General features: G+C 36.6%; 2 protein-coding genes and 1 pseudogene across 2 annotated transcripts; all 3 read right to left on the reverse strand.

The window, feature by feature from the left end:
* Positions 1-370: 370 nt before the first annotated feature.
* Positions 371-1,315, reverse strand: LOC131487341 (olfactory receptor 51A4). The gene has a single exon (XM_058687973.1). It carries the CDS (start codon positions 1,313-1,315, stop codon positions 371-373), a length of 945 nt encoding a protein of 314 aa, XP_058543956.1.
* Positions 1,316-9,771: 8,456 nt separating this feature from the next.
* LOC131488600 (olfactory receptor 51A7-like) lies at positions 9,772-10,672 on the reverse strand (annotated as a pseudogene).
* Positions 10,673-16,600: 5,928 nt separating this feature from the next.
* Positions 16,601-17,542, reverse strand: LOC131488601 (olfactory receptor 51A4-like). The gene has a single exon (XM_058690461.1). It carries the CDS (start codon positions 17,540-17,542, stop codon positions 16,601-16,603), a length of 942 nt encoding a protein of 313 aa, XP_058546444.1.
* Positions 17,543-23,224: the final 5,682 nt, after the last annotated feature.

The raw sequence follows: 23,224 nt of genomic DNA on the forward strand, positions 1-23,224 counted from the left end.
TATAATTTGAGGCTAGAATCGAAAGAACTAAGAACTTAATATAAATAGATTGAACGCAGGGATGAGGAGTACACTCCTGGTAGACAGACACTACCATTTCACTATATTGTTGAAATTTGTTGTTTTTATCAGAGGTGACATCATAAAGTATCTATTATTATTGTGTTAACTGGGATAGAGTCCCAGGATATACTTCTTGTTTCCTGTTTTATGTTCATGTTCAGTATCCAGTTTGAATAAAATAAATCTGCTGATAAAACAAGAAAAGTGTATTGATGATTATTTGTGGCAAATATTAGCCTTTTCACAAACTGACCTTGATCTCTTATATAAGAAATTTCCCCAGTATGCATCCTACATTGTCTGATTGTTACATCTGCTTCTGACATAATTTTGCTACAACTCTTACTCTAATCTGTCTCGTTTTCACACAGTACACAATGGGATTCATCATTGGAGGCACAAGTAAAAGAACATTTGCCATGAGAACATTGAAGAGAGGTGAGACATGTCGGACAAACCGATGGACAATGGAAAGGTTAATGATGGGCAGATAGAAGATGATCACTGCACAGATGTGTGAAACACAAGTATTGAGGGCCTTGAGCTGCTCCTTTCGGGATGCAATTCCCAGTACAGTCTTGAGGATCAGGAAGTAAGACACAGCAATAAGCATAAAGTCTACCATAACCCACAGTACTCCAAAAAAGCCATATATGACATCAATTCGGTTGTCAGAGCAGGCCAACTTCATGACATCCTGGTGGAGACAGTAGGAATGGGATAATTGGCTTTTATTACAATATTTCAAACTTCTCAAAGTGAAGGGGAAGGGTAGCACTAGGAGGACACTCTTAAGGGATATCACTATTCCTATTTTGACAACTCTGATAGGAGTAAGAATGGAGCTGTATCTCAGAGGGCTGTGGATGGCTAGGAAGCGGTCAAACGACATGATCAAGAGCACTGAAGATTCCACTGCTGCAAATCCATGGATGAAGAATTCTTGGGCAAAGCAGGCATTGGCAGAAATTTCAGGGGCATTGAATAAGAAGATCCTCCACATGGTGGGTAGAGAAGAGAAGGACAGGCCCATGTCAGACATGGCTAACATGGAAAGGAAGTAGTACATGGGCTCATGCAAAGAGGGCTCTGTCTTGATGACCAAAAGGATGGTGCAGTTTCCCAGAATAGCAAAAATATACATGCTACATATGGGGATAGAGATCCAGATGTGTGCATATTCCAGCCCTGGCATCCCAACCAAGAAGAAGGTGGTGATTTCAACATCCGATGTATTAATAATGGACATCATACATTTAAAGGACTCTGCAATGAAACAAAGATTCTTTAGTTGGTAAAATATGAATATCTGGAAATTTGCTAGAAAAAAATGCAGTTGTTGAAATTTCTGGCTCTTTTTAAGCTCTCTTTTGGAAGAATACAATATTTATGTGACTATCATATAGTGAGAAGTGGATGCCAATTTAGACTAAAATCTGCCTGTAGAATACATGAAGAAAATTTCTTTTGGCCATATTTTTCCTATAGAAAAACTAGAAATTCATTTTGTATTCAGATATTAATTTAATTTAATTTTCCCTTTAAAATATTAGTAAACTCTAGTCAAGTAATGTGGAATTCCCTATTTCTTGCTTTCACATTACAGGTAAGAAGTTGGGTAAAATATATGATTTCTAAAATGACACTATGAAGGCAAAAGAATCTCACAACCCAGTTTTTTCCTACCTATTCCACAAAAGTATTCTTTCACAAACTACCCTTAGTTCTATTCCCTGCCATCTGAAAATTGTTGGTTATTTAAAAATGCTTTTAAAAATTCCCACTGTTTCCAAATCCTGTATATATTTGTAAGGGCAGTTACTGCAGAGATTACTGACGTATTATGTCTCATGTTTTCCTGACCGGGAATTTGTGACCACTTGTGTAGTGTTGACAGAAGAATGATAATAATGATATAGTATCACAATTTAAGAGAATCTGAATTCTGTTGAAGAATGATTTCCTATTTACATAGTCTCCAAGGGACAATTTTCCCAGAGATATGGCCTTTGGAGTCTTCTTCCTTTTGTATATGAAGTTGTATGTGGTTGATTGCCAAAAAAAAAAAAAAAAGTGAAAACAAAATAGATGAGGATATCTTAGTACTTACCAAAAAGCGGACATTTTGGAGAACACTTCTGAGAGTAGCTGAAGGATTCCAACAAAGTCCAGAAGTTACCCAAGGCACTTCCTTATATATAAAGGCTTGCCTCTTTTTCTCTTTCTCAGTCTTGTACCTGCCCAAGGGGCACTGAACCCTTGGGGAATTCCAACCAGGACAAGTCTTTTCTGAGAATAAGAATAAACTTGTGCAGATGCAATAAATCCACAGAGATGGTTAATACCAAAGAAGTGAAATAAGTATCTAGACTTTGAATTAAGGGCCATTTTGTTTGGAGAGAGGCCTTTAATAACCAGGAGTGGTAAAGACCTGGTAAATCCTGTGAAAAGCCTCTGACACTTCCGTTGGGTTTTTGGCTCAGATATTACTCCTTTGTTCTGAAAAGTGTCAAAGCAGAAATGCTGTGAGTTCAATCAGTGCATTCAAGGAAGTGATGTAGGACAAACACCTTATGATATACATTTTTAGCCTTCTGGTTAACTCCAGAGCCTGTATCCATCCTTCTAGATCCTTACTCCTAGACATCACTAACTAAATATCCCTTAAAATCAACTTATCCAATAGACTTCATTGTCTCCTTTTCCAATTCTGATCTCTTCTTAGGGAGCTATCTCTATAAGAAGACTTTATGCTTAATATTTAACAAACCCCAAATCTGAGCCCTTTAACCTCTTCTCACTCACATTTTGTTCATAGCAATAGCCAACATTTGTTGAGAATTTAAATTGTTCCACTTATTTTCATTCATTATTGATGATGATTTTGAGTCCTTGGATCTTTTAAATATGACAAGTACACTTATTATCTTCATTTTACTGATGAAGAAAATGTTCTCAAGGAGGTCAAGTAGTCTCTCCAAGATCATTGTACAGTAGAGGTAAGGTAGGAACTCAGGTCTTCTGGATTCCAGATAACTAAGCATATTTCATGCAATGGGGATGGCCAATCAATATTTATGGAGTTATGGATCAAATGGATGGTAGAATTCTATAGTATTTTCTTCACTCTAAACTGCCTATTAGTTAATTCTAGGGATTATATGGAACATGTAACCTCACATTTGTTGACCTTTCAACAAAGAAAATACTTAAGGATTCCAGAGAAAATTCTCTTGAAGCAAAAAATGCATATATATATATATATATATATATATATATATATATATATACTCACCTCCATTAATACAGAGTCTTGGATGAGAGCTAATATTGAGTAGATCAAAGAGAGGAAGTATAACAAAGTATTACCATAACCCTCTACAATAACCTCTCTTTAACTTTTTGAAAGTCACTTTATTTTACACAGGTCCTATTGTTTTCATCCTCCTCAGAGGATGAAAGTTCCTTTGGCTATATTGTCAGGAATTCTCCATCTTCAACTCTTGCTTTGTATCTCAACTTTCCAGTTCCTTCTCATAAAGGAGATGGCAGAGTGCATCTGGGTTTTTATTATTATTGTGTGTGTCACAACTGCAATAATGGTGTTATATGTTTATTGGCTTATTGCCCAACTTTGGAGACTGATTCCATTTGTTCTATGGTAATATTAATAAGCTACAACAGAGAAGTTATCACATCTGTTATTGTTATTTTGATATGTCCAGTCCCTAGCATGTTGAAAGGCATGTGTAGCTTAGTAGATGTTTGTTGAATCAATTAATGAATGAATTGCATTGTAAAACATGGCATCTTAAATCATATACTGTTTTTAACTTCGTTGTCTTTAGCATCTTTCCCATTTGGCTATGCTTGCTATGAAGTAAAAGGATAGATTGTGGTAAATCTAACATCTGTTCATATGGACTTTTACTGTGTAAGCTGGCATTATTTATATTTTTGCATACATAATTTATATAATCTTATTTTGAAAGTTTTATCCGCATATAATTATTCAAAGATAGAATATTAATAGGCAATAGGATTAATTATGCATATATATCATAATTATTAACATTTGATCATATAAGTTTGAAGCATTTTTTAATAATAAAAAGACATTACAGATTAATTGAAGTTTCTTGGCTCTATGCACCAAATGTTAATAAAAATATGCATGTCAAACAGATGGGACAGCTTAAGCAATCCCTCAATGGAAACATATAGGTAAAGTTCATTTATTAGAAAAGAACAGTTAAAAACAAAGATGTAACTTCAGTTATATTCAGGAAGAGGGTTTCATGACTCTTGGATAGGTGCTGTCAGTGAAGATAACATACAGCTAGGGGCACCTGGGTGACTCAGTGGGTTGAGCCTCCGGCTTTGGCTCAGGTCATGATCTCACAGCTCATGGATTCGAGCCCCACATCGGGCTCTGTGCTGACAAGCTCAGAGCCTGGCGCCTGCTCCGGATTCTGTGTCTCCCTCTCTCTCTGCCCCTCCCCACTCACGTTCTGTCTCTCTCTCTCTCTCTCTCTCTCTCTCTCTCTGTCAAGGATAAATAAACATTAAAAAAAATTAAAAAAGATAACATGCACCTGGATGCCTGTCTCTATTCTTAAGCATAAGATTCCAGAGATGACTATTTTTCCATTAAGATTCACGATTATTACTAAATACATTGGTTTGTAATTACTCGTGTAATGATGTTTGTATTTTCTGGGAACTACCCCTACAATCCCTATAGGCCATCATATGAGCTCATTTCTCATGTATATTTTAATAATCATTTTCCTTAAGTAATGGTTTTGACATATTATTTCTCACTGATATCATTCTGCCAACTTTGGCAGTTCTAGTAGACATGTACTGGGTTTGTTTGCTATCATTTTCATTTATTTGTTTTTGTTTGGTTTATTCCAGCCCATTTCAGCAACTTTTCTAGAAAGAGAAATCCTTACTTTATATTTGCAATCACAATGTTTGAGGTAGTGGCATAGGACTAATTTTGTACATGACTAATTTTGCCATCGGCATTAAACTTGTCTCCGTGGATATAGTGTCCATTCTCTTTAGGATATTAAGAAAGCAGTATTCAACCCCTTCCCTAGATCTCTAAGTGGAGATGATAATATGAGTTCTCTCTCCTCTATTAGATAAGATGTAAGAAGTGTCCCCACTGCTTGTTTATCCAGCTTGTGACCACTTACCATACCATGTGGGTTAGCTTCATTCAGAATACTGACAAAGTAGAAAAGAGAGGTGAAGACAGTTGGTGCTAATGACCTCTTTCCTGCACTGAAGTATGCTGTAGCCACCCCCCTTGCAGGTTCCTATAACTTTTACTCCATATCCATGAGCCATTTTAATATCTAAATGTTTTGTTTTTGAGATAATATTGTCTGGTTTGTTGTCACTTGTATTGGAGTGTGTACCTCACTAAAGCAAGCTTTTTGATTTTCAGAGTTGAGTGTGGATTAATGTATTTGTTTATATTAGAATTAGGTTTAAATTCAGCAGGGAACTTTTAGTGAGATCCTATAGATCTGATGAGATCTTATATATATTTGATATTACTCCATTTTAAAAATTAAATTATTTTTTCAACACTTTAAAAACATTATTTTAGGGTGAGAGAGAGAGAGAGAGAGAGAGAGAGAGAGAGTGAGAATCTTAAGCAGGCTCTACACTCAGCACAGACCCGGACACAGGGGGCTCCATCCACAACCCTGGGATTATGACATGGGCCAAAATCAAAAGCCAGGTGCTCAACTGACTGACCCACCCAGGTGCCCCTTAAAAATTAAATTCTAAAGAAAGTGCTCATCAAGATAAGTGTACTTTTAATCCCCTTTACCTATTTCACTTATTCCTGTTTCCTCTGGTAGTGACCAGTTTGTTCTGTGTATTTAAGAATCTGGGTTTGTTTTTATCTCCTCTTTAATGTTTGGTCGTTTGTTTTGTTTCTTAAATTCCATATATGAGTGTTTGTCTTTACCTGACTGACTTTTTATTTCACTTAGCATTATACCTTGCTACAAATAACAAGATCTCATTCTTTTTACAGCTGAGTAATATTCTTTTGTATACATACATACATATATATATATTTTTTTCTTTATCATTGACCTATTAATGGACAGTTGGATTGCTTCCCTATCTTTGCTATTACAAATAATGTTGCAATAAATATAGGGGTGCATATCTCTTTTCAAATTAGTGTTTTTGTTTATTTCGGGTAAATATGCAGCAGCGAAATTACTGGATTATATATGGTAATTCTATTTTTAATTTTTTTAGGAACCTTCATACTTTTTTTTCCACAGTGGCTGTAACCAATTTACATCCCCACCAACACTGCACAGGGGTTCTTTTTTCTCCGCATCCTTGCTAACATTTGTTATTACTTGCCTTTTTGATTTTAGCTGTTCTGGTGGATATAAGGTAAAGGCTCGTGGTAATTGTGATTTGCCTTTCCCAGATGATTAGTAATGTTGAGCATCTTTTCACATGTCTGTTGGCCATTTGTATGCCTTTTTTGGAAAATGTCTTTTCAGGTCCTCTGGTCATTTTTTTTTTTAACGTTTATTTATTTTTGAGACAGAGAGAGACAGAGCATGAATGGGGGAGGGGCAGAGAGAGAGGGAGACACAGAATCGGAAGCAGCCTCCAGGCTCTGAGCCATCAGCCCAGAGCCTGACGCGGGGCGAGATCGTGACCTGAGCTGAAGTCGGGCCCTTAACCCACTGAGCCACCCAGGCGCCCCTCCTCTGGTCATTTTTTTTTTTTTTTTAATTTTTTTTTTTTTCCAACATTTATTTATTTTTGGGACAGAAAGAGACAGAGCATGAACGGGGGAGGGGCAGAGAGAGAGGGAGACACAGAATCGGAAACAGGCTCCAGGCTCTGAGCCATCAGCCCAGAGCCTGAGGTGGGGCTCGAACTCACGGACTGCGAGATTGTGACCTGGCTGAAGTCGGACGCCCAACCGACTGCGCCACCCAGGCGCCCCCCTCTGGTCATTTTTAATCAGATCATTTGTTTTTATGTGTTGGGTTCTATAAGTTCTTTATCTGTTTTGTCTATTAAACCCTTATAATACATATCATTTGCAAATATCTTCTCCCATTCAGTACATTTCCTTTTTTTTATTGATAGTTTTCTTTACTGTGCAAAAGCTTTTTATTTTGGATTAGGGTCTAACGGTTTAATTTTGCTTTTGTTTCCTTTGCCATGAGGATACATATGTAGAAAAATGTTTCTATAGATGATGTCAAAGAAATTACTGCCTATGTTTTCTCATAGGAGTTTTTTCGGTTTCATGTCTCACATTTAGACCCTTAATCCATTTTGAGTTTATTTTTGTGTATGGTGTAAGAAAGCAGCCAGTTACATTCTTTTTCATATCGTTGTCCAGTTTTCCCAATACCCATTTGTTAAAGAGATTATCTTTTTTCATTGTACATTTTTGCTTTCATTATGGTATTAATTGACCCCGTAAGTATGGTTGTATTTCTGGGCTCTTTGTTTTGTTACTTTGATCTATGGGTCTATTTTTGTGCTAGTACCATACTGTTTTGATAACTACCACTTTGTAGTATATTTTGAAATCTGGGATTATGATACCCAGATTACTCCATTTTAAAAATGATGTCTAAGTACTATTTACATAGCTTTTATTTTCCTTTCTGTCCCAGTTAGTTAATTTGTAGAATAAGTGAGTTCCACATTAACAGGGTTCCCCAGACATAGTTTAATTTGATTCTTTGGATTTACTATCATACATTTTATTCATATTTGCAAAATTGATTAGAACCATGTTATTTTTTAAGTATTACAAAGTTTATGAAAAGTAGATTGCAAATGAAATACAGTAAAAATGGAAAAGTACAGCAGTTTTGATGGTTTTTCACAGTGATACAGTTATGAAAGGCACATATTCACATTTGACCTAATCATCTAAGGATGGCCAAATCCACCTGTTTAGGCTTTACAACCACATGTACAGGTATCTCTGTATGTAAATATTTACATGTATTTGCATGTACTTATTTGTTGTTCTTCTGTATATTAACAGAACAGTAATTCAACTGTATCTTTTTCATTAAAGGATGTGTAGATTTAGTCCCCTTAAGGCTACCAGTGTTCCCAAGCTATCTGAGAGGAGACTGCTTTTCCTAGAACCTCTAGAGCAAGCATGCACATCCTTCATAAACACTTAGAACTATTTTATTCTCTTAATCAAGGGAAATGGTGAAAGCACACTTCCAAATAAGAACGCTGATAGACATAAAAATATTTATACTTGTATTTTAGTGATTTATCATACAGCTCTTATTAAAGTGATTTCTAAGGCTATAAATCCACTCCCTCTTCTACAGGTACAGAAAAATCATCTAGATCCCATAGCAGGGCTTTGTCAAATAGAAAATTTGCTCTTAACATAAAATGTTTAATAAACACACAAACAACTAGGATATTCCAGGTCCTTTGCTGGGTATTGACAAAGACAGAAGTAAAACTCTGCTTCTTTTTTTTTTATTTATTTAAAAAATTGTTTTTAATCTTTATTTTTGAGAGAGAGAGACAGAATGTGAGTGGGGGAGGGGTACAGAGAGAGGGAGACACAGAATCTGAAGCAGGCTCCAGGCTCTGAGCTGTCAGCACAGAGCCTGACACGGGGCTGGAACTCACGAGACACGGGGCTTGAACTCAGGAACCGTGAGATCATGACCTGAACTGAAGTCAGATGCCCATCCAACTGCACCACCCAGGCACCTCATGAAACTCTGCTTCTTAAGTCACTCATACATTGATTAAAAATATAGACAATTTAAAATAAATTTAAAATACTGTTTAAAAATTTAGATTTAAATTTAAAATTTAAAAGTACTATTGTTTAGTATCATAACAGTAGTAAACAAAGAATGTTGTGCAGACTTAGGTAAAGCATAGTTAACCAATATACACTTAAAGGAGGTCATTTGTGGAGTCTATTGCAAACTATTGAAAATATAAATAAGTGAAATATCTGCTTATCTATGTTTTGAATTTAATTTAAATTATTTTATGTATGTGAGCCTTACCTCTCCAAACACATCTCACAGTCCTATAGGGCAGAGAATTTTTAATAGATTATATGAATTGCTGATCACACACACACACACACACACACACACACACAAACGCATACACACTAGATATTCAGAACTTGCTGATTCTTTTGTGGGTAAGTGTGTGAGCTTAATCTTCCAGCACATTTTAGTCACTGCTGATTATGCCTGTGATAATTAAAGCCACAGACATGTTATTTTTTTTTCTATTTTTGTTTAGAATCATATTTTAAAAATCTTTTAAGTCCTAATTAGGACTGCACTGCTATTAAGGTTGATAGATAGGTGGTTTCATAGAGAAATAACAATACAGAAAAATAACAGAAAAGAGGTGGGACGATTAGATATAAGAAGACTATAACCCCACGCCTAACGCCTAAGACATCTTATCTAGATTTTGTTGCTGCTTAATTCAATCGATAACTTGACATTTGAGGGCCTACTTAGTATATGCAGTGTAGCTTTGCGTTCAGTCTCTATTCTGTCATTACTATCTTCAGGTTCCTACAATTGTTCAGAAATTGCTGAGTTGAGTTTTCATTGTGGCTGACAATGCTCATCAACCTTGTTATCACATAGTTTTGCCAGGATCCGATTTCTAATCTGCTGACTCATCACTGAGTACACAGTGGAATTCATTAGAGGGTACCAGAAGGAAAATATCAGCTATAATGGCTCTAATGACTGGGGAAACATTTTTTGGCAAAGCGATGAAGGGCAGCCAAGGTGACGATAGGCACATAGAAGATGAACACAGCACAGATGTGGGAGATGCAGGTGTTGAGGACCTTGAGGTGGCCCTTGTGTGAGGCAATGCCTAGAATAAGTTTCAAGATCAACATGTAAGACACAGAAATGCACCCCAAGTACAATAAGGATGTAAGAGCCACAAAGAGTCCGTAGATAACATTGACCCTGTTGTCAGAACAGGCCAGCTTCATGACATCCAGGTGGAGTCAGTAGGAGTGGGATAGAAGGCTTTTCCTACAGAATTTCAGCCTCTTCAGAATAAAGGGGAAAGGGAGGGCAAACATGATACATAATGCAGCAAATATGAGGCCGATTTTAAAGACTCTGGCACTGGTCAGGATGGAGGTGTATCTCAGAGAGCTGTAGATGGCTATGAAGTGATCTATGGACATGATAAGAAGAACTGATGACTCTATAGCTGAGAATCCATGAATGAAAAACTCTTGGGCAAAGCAGCCATTGGGGGAAATTCCAGTGGCATTGAACAAGAAGATTCTCAGCATGGTTGGAAGGGAGGAGATGGAAAGTCCCAGGTCAGAAAAGGCCAGCATGGAGAGAAAATAATACATTGGAGCATGCAGAGAGGTCTCTGTTTTTATGAAAAAGAGGATAGTGCAGTTCCCCAGGATGGCAAGGAGGTACATGAGGCAAATAGGGATCAAGACCCAAATGTGAGCATGCTCCATGCCTGGGATCCCAATGAGGAAGAAGGTAGAGATTTCCATTTCAGAGGTGTTCAAGACTGACATTGCAGGAACGTGAGGGGCTCATAATATGAATCTCAGAAGAAACTTCCTGAAATGGCCTAAATAGGTTAGCGTATGCTTTAAAATGTTGGTGTGAAATCTTAGGATTGCACTTTTTTTTTCTTTGTATAAGAATTCTTGGACTAAAACAACATATTTTATAATATACTTGTAGGAGTAATAGCAGGACTCATATAGATAGGATATGAAAAGAAACATGAATATAGATTAATATGCAGTAATTGCTAGCAGATAGATATTTCAAATATTTTAAATGCTTTTCCTAATCTCATTATACAAGAAGGAAGCAGTAAATTTCACAGCTTCTATAGCCATCTTTTTAAGGATTGTCATGCCTTTAAGTTTGAAACCTGTTTGGAGAAATATAGGATCAAAGAAGGATGTCACTTAGTACAATTGCATTTATAGTTATAAATGAATATTAATTTTAAAAACAGTTTTCTTTCAAAAAATGGGGCTAGCAAGGGTTAACATCCATATCTAAAAGGATGAAGGTAGACCTGTATGTCACATTTTATGCAAAAGTTATCTCAAAACACATTATAGAGCTCAATCAAAAAAGAGCTACAACAATAAATGTCTTCGAAGGAAACTTAGTTGGTAAGTTTTTGTCATCTGGGGTTGTGCTGTCTGTGAGGTCACTGCTGCTCTTTGTCTTCCCTCTGGCTTCATAGAATCTCATATAAGCAGATACCGTTTTGATGTGCACTAAATTAATGAAAAGTTATACCCTCAATGCAGAGGTATGTATAAATTAAATTTATAAATGTAATTATATGTATAAATTAAATCATAAAATGAATTTTATACAAAACCCACCTTCACACCATTGCTTAAAAATCTGTGAACTCATAGTTTTTTGTTAGAATTGTACAGTTCCTTTCTGTTCATATATAGAGAGAAAATGTAAAGAGATATTTAAACCTATAAAGAAGCATGCTGAGTTAGGACAGACAATAGAGCAAGTAACTCTTAGTGGTCCCTATAGCCTTCTCACTGATGCCCCTGCAAACTCAGTAGTTTTGCATGTCTGCACCCAGAAACACCTATACTAACCTGTGAGGCAATAACTCTACCATTCAGCAAACATGTCACCCCACAGCCAGCCAGGTTCCAGTACCTGTCTCTGAATTTCTCTCTGTGCCAGGTTAGTGATTCTGGCCTAGACTTGACTGGTTGCTATCATTTAGCAGGACTCTGGACTTCTACCATGCATTTACAGAATTGTTGGACTTTTTAGAGGGTTAGGGTAATGGCGTCCATCCTAATCACTTGGAAACCACAGCCAGCCAGATACCGTGTGAAATTTTTGCTTGAGCTGGTACAAAGGCAAGTGGCAGCTATGAACATTTGGAAACTTACCAGTAAGTTGGTAAGTGGTTGTACCCACATGGCAGAGTAAAGAGGAAATGGAGGTGGCATGCAGTCACCAGAATTTCACTGCTATGTAGGCACAACAGTCCATCCTGACCTGCAGAGTCTAGTCCTGCCTCCCTGCTGCTTTCCTATTTGCCCAGAAAGCGTTGGGGATTCCAGCTCAGCAGGCTGTACCCAGAGAAAAAGAAAACTCCCTGGAGGTGAAACCTCAAGAACCCAGGAGAGTCATCCAACCCCCTGTAAATGAGATGAACTAATCCTTTTAGCAAAACACCCCTTAAGCCTCCTCTGCCCCCTCTGGCAGAATATGCTCCTGGCTTCAAAGATAAAGAGCATCATGTGAATACTCTTAGAACAGTTTCACAGTGTCTGATAACTATGCCTGTATGTGTCTGCCTCCTTCACTACACTTTACCCCCTTAAACTTATGTGTGTTTCCTTCTACAAACTGACAAGGTTTTGAACATTAAATTTGCATCTAGTATTTTCAAATATGGTAGTTTGCAACTGCATTCAGACTTCACTGTGGAATTTTATAAACATAGAGATTTCTAGGCCTACTCTAGAGTCACTGAATCTCTTTACTTGATATTCATGGTATAGTCTTTGCATTTTCTTCGTATAGTATGTGTATTAGTTCCTATGATTATTATGTTATGTATGAGTATTGTTTTCACTGTAAAAGTGAAATTGTCAGTTGCATTATATGTACTATGAGCTCTCATTAGACTTTTTATATTTGAATGGTGTAAGTAAAATTAACAATGAACATTTTAAGATAAACGTAACACTCTTCCATTAGCTTAAAATCAATATCTTTTTTTAACTTTTTTAAATTTTTAAAAAAATTTTTTTAACGTCTATTTACTTTTGAGACAGAGAGAGACAGAGCATGAATGGGGGAGGGTCAGAGAGAGAGAGGGAGACACAGAATCCGAAACAGGCTCCAGGCTCTGAGCTGTCAGCACAGAGCCCAACGCGGGGCTCGAACTCACGAGCCGTGAGATCGTGACCTGAGCCGAAATCGGACGCTTAACCGACTGAGCCACCCAGGCGCCCCTAAAATCAATATCTTAAAACAATAGTTTTTGTTTGACTCTGATGCATTCATGAAAGCTCTACAGTTAGCAACAGTCCAGAGTTTTATCTTCAATATAAAAGGACCCAGTCAGAGCTTGTGGAAAAGGCCTGCACCCAATACTTCAAACTTCAAAGGACAGACTCTTAGGTAACTTTCAGCGGGTTGAGTTGTGATTTCCAGAACTCTTTTCATTCAATAGACGATATTTCATGAGACTGCTAACCCAAATCCAACAGAAGAGTTCATTGCATAGGACTGGCTGAACTGATGGGTAGCATCCTAATATGTTGTTTGGAATATTGTTGATGTTATCATCTTGTTCTATTTTCTGAATATATAAGGAGGATTTTTCTCTTTCTCTTAAGCTATTTCCAACCAATCATAATCTAGTAGACTCTGCTTTTGTAAAGTGCAATGAAACATTTTGAAGTTATAACAGATTCTCATTGAATCCTCAGTGTTCAGGAACTCTTACTGAGTGTCTTTGCTTTTCATACTACGTGTATTTGCATAGGTGCAATAAGATCCTGTCCTCTTTTCACCAAGGTATGATTTGGAGGATTGGTTATGCAACCAAGTCCTTTCCTAGAATGTCATATTTGAAAATGTTGCTCATTTAATCAAGTATGACTAGTGACTTTTAGTGAACGAAGTTTGACTGTATAAAATCTGTGCTGACAAAGCCCTCTCAAATAAATCACCCTGTTACTTGGTTTATAGGCATAGCCAGTAAAACTGGTAAGGGAGATCACTTCCATGACAGGACAGGATACTGGGACATTTTGGGGATCTGAGTAAAGAAAATACTGCCCAAATGTATACATACCTGAAGGAGTAATTTGGTGAAGACAACTTCTTGGTTATAGCTCCCTATTCTGGATATAGCATATGATAGCAGCTTTTAAACATCTAATCTGATTCTGTATGGAAATCTCTAGCACTGCAAACTTAAGAAGGCCCATCTGGTATATCATCATTCTTTCTGCATCTGTGTAAGTAATGAGATAAAATCTAATGAAAGCCCAATCAAGAATACTCTTTCTTTGAAATTATATTTAATTTAATTTAATTTAATTTAATTTTTTAATGTTTATTCATTTTTGAGAGACAGAGAGAAAGACAGAGTGTGAGCAAGGGAAGGGTAGACAGAGAGGGAACACACAGTATCAGAAGCAGGCTCCAGGCTCTGAGCTGTCAGCACAGAGCCCAATGCAGGCCTTGAACTCACAAACTGTGAGATCATGACCTGAGCCTAAGTCAGAGATTTAACTGACTGAGCCACCCAGGCACCCCTGAAATTATATTTTATTTAAAATGGGGGAGACTATACAGGAAAACATGTGCTTCCGTGGGAAGCTACATTTTTATAGCATGTTCTTATGGGTTATCTGATTTTGATATGCAGGGACTTGGTATTTTCAATACTTTTGAGCTATTTTCCAACTCTGTAAGTCTCTGTAAGTTGTAGATACTAACAGCAACAAAGTAATTCAGGTAGGTAGACCAGCAAATAAATTCTGACTGGTGGAGGGTCAATAAGCATGTCTCACAAAGTGAAAGAGACTATTTGTAGTCATTTGCCAAATAATGTCAACATTCCTATCTATAAATATATCTTTTATATGGGATCTCCTTTGAACAGTTTGTATTATTTGCCTGGTTCTTTCATTAAAAATAAGGTAAATTAGATCTCTAATGGATGTTCATTTTATGCCATTGTGAGAGCTATTATTTTTACCTTTTTTGAAAATTAGTCCTTTTAAATTTTATTTATTTATTTATTTATTTATTTAGTTAGTTAGTTAGTTAGTTTTAGAGAGAGAGCATGAGAAGGAGAGAGGAGCAGAGGGAGGAGGAAGAATCTCAAGCAGGCTCTATGCCCAGAGCAGAACCTGATGCAGGGGCTCAATCTCATGACTGTGAGATCATCACCTGAGCCAAAATCAAGAGTTCAACGCTTACCCAACTGAGCTACTCAGGCACCTTGGCTTGCTTGCTTGCTTGCTTTATTTATTTATTTATTTATTTATTTATTTATTTATTTATGAGAGAGAGAGAGCATGGGCATGAGCGGGGGACAGAGAGAGAGAGGGAGAGAATCCTAAGCAGGCTCCATGTCCAGTGTGGACCCCAATCAGGGCTCCATCTCATGACTGTTGGGATCATGACCTGAGCCAAAATCAAGAGTCAGAGCTGAAATCAAGAGTCACATGCTTAACTGACTGAGCCACTCATGCACCCCTGAAAATTGGTCTTAGTCAGGGTTTATATCTTTGCCTGAGAGAGAGGCAAATCATATACATTATAAAGAGTTATGACATTTAGAACTCCCACAGAAACCGGGAAGACAGGAAACTTTCTATGATGTATAACATAGACAGTGATATTTTTAATGCTCAGGAAGCAAATACTGAAATAAATGAAATGGGTGAATGAATTAAATTCTTCTTATATTTTTGTAACACTGCATGTGTTTATTGTCTTTTTTATTGGTTCTATGTGTGCTCATATCATTGTCCATTTCAATTTTAGTTCCTGAAAGCATAGGCATATTTAATAAAAGTCAAAACTATGAATTGGAGAGCACTATTTTATTTATTTTTTTAAGATTATCGATTTTTTCTTGGTGGGGGGGGGATACCAGGGAAAGGGGAGAGAGGGAGAGAGAGAGAGAGAGAGAGAGAGAGAGAGAGAATCCCAAGCAGGCTCTATACTGACAGTGCATAGCTCAATGTGAGATTTGAACTCATGACCCCATAAGATCATGACCTGAGCTGAGATCAAGAGTTGGACATGTAAACGACTGAGCCTCCCAGCACCCCTGGAGAGCACTATTTAAAATTTTTTTTTTTCAACATTTTTTTATTTATTTTTGGGACAGAGAGAGACAGAGCATGAACGGGGGAGGGGCAGAGAGAGAGGGAGACACAGAATCGGAAACAGGCTCCAGGCTCCGAGCCATCAGCCCAGAGCCTGACGCGGGGCTCGAACTCACGGACCGCGAGATCGTGACCTGGCTGAAGTCGGACGCTTAACCGACTGCGCCACCCAGGCGCCCCGTGGAGAGCACTATTTTAAATGAAGAGGCAATCCTCTGTCACTTCTGATTGCTATCCAATTGTTATATAAATGTATACTGTTAATTCTCAAATGAATATACAGGATATTACTTTAAGTATGATGAAATTAACAAGCATATATTGTGTTCATGAGGCTGGTTAAAGCAAGTTAGGTGAAAGTGGACACTTAGAATACAATTTTATATTTATATATGAGCCCTACTCTTAAATCTGAATCCAAAAACATTGCAAGGCTGATTCTTCAATCTTAATAAACATGTTGGAAAGATGATATTGTAAAGCAATTAATATATGGCGTGATTCCTTGTTGATTCATTCTGTTTGTTTTGTGTCATTCACTGATTGAGATTTCATTGTGGTTAAGCATGGCTGTCAGCTGTGTTTCTGACACAGCTTCCCTAAAACCATATTTCTTATCTGTTGGCTCTTCACACAGTATACAATGGGATTCATCAATGGAGGTACCAACAGGAAAACATCAGCCATGAAGATCCTAACTATTGGGGAGCTGTGTTTGGCAAACCGGTAGATAACAGTTAGAGAGAAAATGGGAACATAGAAGATGAGCACAGCACAGATGTGGGACACGCAGGTGTTGAGGACCTTGAGCCTTTGTTTCTGTGATGCTATGCTCAATACTGCTTTCAGTATCATCATATAGGACATGAAAATAAATCCTAAGTCTAGGGTGCCTGTGACAGCCACAAATAAGCCATAGATGACATTGACCTTGTTGTCAGAGCAGGCCAGCTTCATGACATCCTGATGGAGGCAGTAGGAATGGGAAAGGAGGGTCTTCTTACAGTATCTTAGATGTTTTAGGGTCAAAGGGAAAGGGAGGATCAACAGAACATTTTTGAAAGAAAAAGCAAGTCCAATTTTGGTGACTCTGGCACTGGTCAGGATGGAAGTGTATCTCAGAGGGTTGCAGATGGCAATAAATCGATCAAAGGACATGATGAGAAGAACTGATGACTCCATAGCTGAGAATCCATGAATAAAAAATTCTTGGGCAAAGCAGGCATCAGGGGAAATTCCTGGAGCATTGAACAAGAATATCCTTAGCATGGTAGGGAGAGATGAGAGGGACAGTCCTAGGTCAGAGAGAGCCAACATGGAGAGAAAATAGTACATGGGTTCGTGCAGAGATGGTTCTGTTTTTATGAAAAACAGAATGGTACAGTTCCCCAGGATGGCAGTGAGGTACATGAGGCAAATAGGTATGGAGACCCAAATGTGGGCATGCTCCATCCCTGGGATCCCAATCAGGAAGAAGGTAGAAATTTCAGTTTCAGAGCTGTTGACGGTGAACATGACAGGTAAATGAGGGAAACAAGATGAGAAGCTTGGGAGAGACTTCTTGAAGTGCTGCAAATAGACTGGCTCAGATGCCTGACTCTACCATTTTGGAATCATTGAGGTATTGTGAATCCAAGGGATATGCACATAATTCTTAGGTATAAACCTAAATGGAGAAACCTAGGAAGAGAAGTATTCATCAATGTCCATTAAAAACAAAAACTGAGAGAGAAGGAAAACAAATTTATATCAAAATTGAACATTACAACAGAGGTTATAATAGGTATAATAAGTTCTATACAAGAGCTGATTGGTCAACTAAGATAATTATATTCCAACTGGAGAACTTGAAACTTTCACTTTTTAATGTAAATATTATACTTTACATACTGTTAAAATTTCAATTAATGTACATAAAATTCAGAGATAAAGTAATATATTTTTATACAATGTCTTCTAACGTAGACATGGGTTTTTTTCCTTTCTTCTAATTTCCTTTTATGTCTTTCAGAAACATTTGGTAATTTTCTCCACAAAGATCTTACATCTTTTGTAAAAAAATGTTTTTAGAATCCTTATGCAATTATTTATAAGAGTATTTATAAGATCATTTATTCTCTATTACTTTTCTATTTTTCATAATGATTACTAGTCACATAGAGGAACACTGCAGATTTTTGTTGTAGAAGCCTGTTATAAGCCTGTCTATGCTGGCCATTCTTTTTTTGTCTCCTCCCTTCCTACCATAGAGTCCTGAGTGTCTCCTCATCTTCTTTTGCACCTTTGGCCATATATACACGTCTGTAAAGAGATCCTTCAGTAAACCCTCTTCAATTGACTTCCTCAAGTGTCTCTGTGTCTTGCTGGCACATGGTCTTTCATTCCTTTTAGTTAAGATTTTCTTCACCTCCTCTAGTCTTTAGGCTGTTATCTGCAGTGCAAGATGGGGATTTGCAATTAACTTATTTTGCTTGTAATTTAGTATTCTTAACCTGAAAAGCCATGTATTTTTTCAGCGTTGAATATCTTCTGCCATTATAATTTTCAACATTGCCTACTAAAATATATCTAGTTGGAACTTGTTGAAACTTCCCAATCTAACTTCCTATTTAGATTGCTTCATATCTTCAAACTGTTCATTTGTTTTTGTTGCATTTTGGTGAATTCTTTAGTACCACTTCTTATTTACTAATTCTGTTTTCATTTGTTACTGGTCCCAAATGTATCCCAACTATTGAGTTTTATTTCAATTACTCTATTTTCTTTTATAATTCATATTTATATTTTTAATTTATATCTACCTACCCCCATAATTTTTCATTCATTTTATTGTTATTATGCCACCTTCAAGTTTTGAGGATCTTAAGAATGGCTGCTTCAAAATTCATTTTAAATTGCTTTAGTTTTTCTTTTCTCATCAGTGAATGTTATTATTGAAATTGTAGAGTTTCTTTTTCAGTGTTAGTCTTCATACATGTTTCAGAATTTTACTTGTAAGTGCACCTTGAGTGAAAATTTCCTTGTTTGTTTGATGATTTATTTTGTTCATGCCCCATGTTTAGATGTAGCAGTTGACTCTTCCTCACTTCCTTAAGTTTGTCAACTGTACTAAGTCTTTTTATAACGGTTAAAGGATACTGTTTCAAATGAGAGTTGAGGACGGTTTTGCCCTTCCCATCTCCCACCCTCAACTATCTCAAGACCTGGCTTGTTATGGGGAATAGATTTGAGCTGTGACAACACCTATTTCTACTCTCCATGTGGATTAACAGCTTCATGTCCCAAGTAGGGTAACTTAGACTGGTCCCTTGTCAAATACAGAGCACTGTTGTGCTGAGTCCCATGCACATGCTGAGCTGCCAACCACCAATATGCCTCTAGACCAGGAGCCACATTGGTTTCTGGATTCAACTTCAACACAAAATTATGTATTTTTACATGGCATCTCATTTCTCTTTCTCTCTCTCTCTATCATCTATCATCATCCATCTATCATTTAACATCTATCAATTATCATGTATTTTCTATCTATTTGTCTATCTAAGGAGCATGGCAATATCTCTTTATAATTTTTATCTTTTATTTATTATTACTACGTGTGTAGAGTAGAATGGAAATTGACATACCAAATTTAGCTCACTATACCATATTGAATAAAATTCTGCACCAAAACTTCAATACAATTTAAAAAATATAACCTATTAATGTTCAAGAAAAATAGTTTTGAGAATTGTTTGATCATATGCTTTTTGTAAAATAATGAGTTAATGTATTAATTTATTCAATGATACACTAGAGCTAATTGCAGGCTTCATCATCAATTTTTGTCATGAGGAATTTGATAATGTCTCTCAGATCTGAACTATTTAGGCCATTTCTTAGTACTTCCATTCTTATTTTTACATAGATCTTCAACCGTTTTGTCACAATGATTCTGTTGTCATGATGGAAAATACTTAAAAGCTCATGTTCCCTTTTTTCTTAACTATTTTTTCCCCTGGAATTCATCTCTCCTATAATCTCAAATGCCAAGCATTGTAATCCACCTTCAGTTTTCTCTAGGCTATTGTTGCTTCTTGATCTTTCACTGCCTTCTGAATGAGTTTTCTGGACTGAACCCCACCTCCAACTTCCTGTATTTATTTTCCTCTGCCCAAATTACTTCCACTTCTGGGTTGTCTATAAACATTTTAGTGACATTTATTCCCCTTAAGAATGAGATGTCTAGGAGACAGACAATTAGAAAGAAATGCCTAGGAAGTTTTGCATTATATAATACATTATTTGCATTTTTTAATAAAGTAAAAAACCTGTCAGGTGTTTGGATATTGTTCACTTTAGAGTTTGGCAAACTCTCATACAAATTCATAGTAAAGTAATGAATAAACTGTACTTTCAGTGACTGGTTTGTGATAGCTGTCTGCCTAGACACTAATCCAGTTGTGTCAAATCACACAACAACCAATGAAGGGCTATCCGTTAGACCTAGTGTCTTCAGATTCCCCAAACTTGCTTCTGACGTTAATCTGGAAGGAGTAAGATTAATGTTTAATGAAAACTGAAGTTTTATTTTAACAAGGATTGTGTAAGGGTTTTGCTTGTTTGGTTTATGTAACCACACAGAGTTATTGGATCATTCCCTTTAGGACAGATAGCATCAAAGCATGTTTACCATCACATTTGTTGAGCTAAGTGAGACGTTTGAGAAATGTTGCTTTGCTGCCCAGGGTCCCTCTTCTGCCTAGCTTGTCTTTGAACTCACCTACTTCCCTCTTTACTTCAGCACCCTTCCTGCCAATGTCTCCATCCCCGCTGCAGGCAGTTCTTCCTGGGCTGTAGAGGGGACTCTGCTTTTTCAATTTTCTCCTAGATATTATCTAGCAAACTTTCTCCCAAACTTCATAGGTTGTCAATAACTTAGCACTGGTTTTGCACAGTAATCATGTAATAATTTTGAATCTTTTAATCAATTTAAGCATTTTGAGATCTGAGTTATTAATTTTTCCATACCGAATCCTATCAATAACTTCGTGTTTATAAGTTCTCTTAATGTAATAAAAACTTGTTTACTGATAAATCAAAAAAATGGAGTAATAACATTTTCAACAAGCACATTATTTATTCTTCAATATCAACCTCTACTTCTCCTAAATGAATATATATATATATATCTTTAGAAAGTGCTATATGTCTCTGGAAGAGCCATTTTATTTGCTTTGAAGTGTGACATTTTTAAAGAGTCTACAAGAAAGTAAAACACTGCACAGAAAAATTTCTAGTATGTTGTTTTCATCTCAGAAGGGCCTACCCAACCCTATTCTGTACTTCGCAAAAACATAAAAAATGCAGTGTAAATAACAGATACAGAATGTCTTTAAAGGATGGATTTAGAATAAAGTTTACTGTTTATATGGAAGTTTTAAATAAGGTTGTTTATCATGTTCTTTAAGTTAAAGGTAGAGTGATTTTCAGTGAAGTCATTGGGACTGCTTCAGGTGTTGACTATATCCTGATATTGAAGCAGGCACTGAACAGTGAAATCATGATAGCTTACCAGGGATAAGAGATGCATCTTGTGGTTACTGACTGATAAGATCATGAGGGTTTTCAGGTACTTACCAAGGTGTTGGCCACTGCATTTATATTCTTTAAGTTCAAAAAAGAGATGAACACAGGATGAAGTCACCCAAATCCCATTTGATAGACACAACAAGGGTTGATCATGACAGTTTGATTCTAGTCCTTCTACCTGGATGCCCTTTTAGCATAACAAAGGCCTCTGGGGATGAGAACTCTGGAAATTACCCAGAAGGGTTAAAAAGCCCCCAGACAAGTCCTTAAATGAATTAGCTCAAGGAACATTCAACTGAATTCCCATTATGCATATGAATTAGCCATTTATGTTTAAGGCCCTAAGAGGCCTCTCCTGTTGCTCCAAGCAGAATTGATTCCTATGTCACCTGCAATTTTAGAGACTCTGTAAGTGGCTTTTCTGGAAGAGTGTCACATTTTGTTTTCCGAGGTCATTATGTTTGTGCCTGTAATTGAGTGTTCAGATTCAGTTTTGCTACTGCTGGTAAATGCACTTTGTACCCTATAAAATAAATATTAGTCTTCTTTTCTCATTCAAGAGCATTTGGATTTATTTTTAGAAGCCAGTCAAGTATGCTCTTTAAAAAAAAATTTAGTTATTAGTTTGTGGGTGTGCTTTCTATATTAAAGAATATAGCCTTCTATTTTGATGTGCTTGCAAATAATTTTTCCTCTTATGTCACTTGCATTTGTCTTTGTTAGTGATGGTATCATAGGCTGAGTTCTCTTTGAATCAAATACTGAGGTGAATATTTGTGTGCAGAGTTTATTGGTTGAGTGCTCTCAGGTTAAAGACTTATGGGGAAAGAATGAAGTAGTGGAGAGAACTTTGAATTCTATGCAATGGTAACAAAGACTACACTGCCTTGGCAATCACTACCTCTAATCCTGCTGAATCCACATATGTGAGGACAGAAACACAACATCCCCTGTGATCTATTTTGGGGTGGGGAGGGGGAGGATGTCGCAGTACATATAAAGGCCTTTGATTCAATGTATATATTGAATATATGAGAAAATCTCCAGCAAAAACAAAATATGAGGGTGGAAAACATTAAAAAAAACAAAAAATCTAATCTACGAGTTCGTATGTCATCATTTTAATGGGAGGTCCTGGAATAAGGGTTACTTAATTATGGATTTTTAAAAATCCATATTAAACATATTGTGAAATTTTAAAGGAATAATGATAAAGATAGAATGATAAATTATATTAGAAAAAAACAAACATCTAAAAATAATATGTTTGACTACAAAGCAAATATAATTAGATGTGGGTAAGATATTGCAATAGCTAGACAAGAGTTTAGAAGACAAAGGGGTTAATGTTTTCTAAGTACTTAGGTGTAATTAATTTAACCTAAGAAGTTACTCGAGGATGGTTTCCAGTAAACTAAGTGAATTGATAGAAGAATACATGAACCCTAATAAGCAATGCAAAACCATAAGGTAATTAAAGTAAGTCCCAGGAGGTCATTTGTGCTACGAGCTAGAAAGCTTCAAGTCTAGTTTGGAGAAAGACTAGGAAGAGCTCTAATAGGGCAATATCTAGAGGAATAAGTGGATATCGAAGATTTGTATTGTACTTAAAAATTTTAAACAATG

The sequence above is a fragment of the Neofelis nebulosa genome, chromosome 10, assembly GCF_028018385.1.
Source record: "Neofelis nebulosa isolate mNeoNeb1 chromosome 10, mNeoNeb1.pri, whole genome shotgun sequence".
Lineage (NCBI taxonomy): Eukaryota > Metazoa > Chordata > Mammalia > Carnivora > Felidae > Neofelis > Neofelis nebulosa.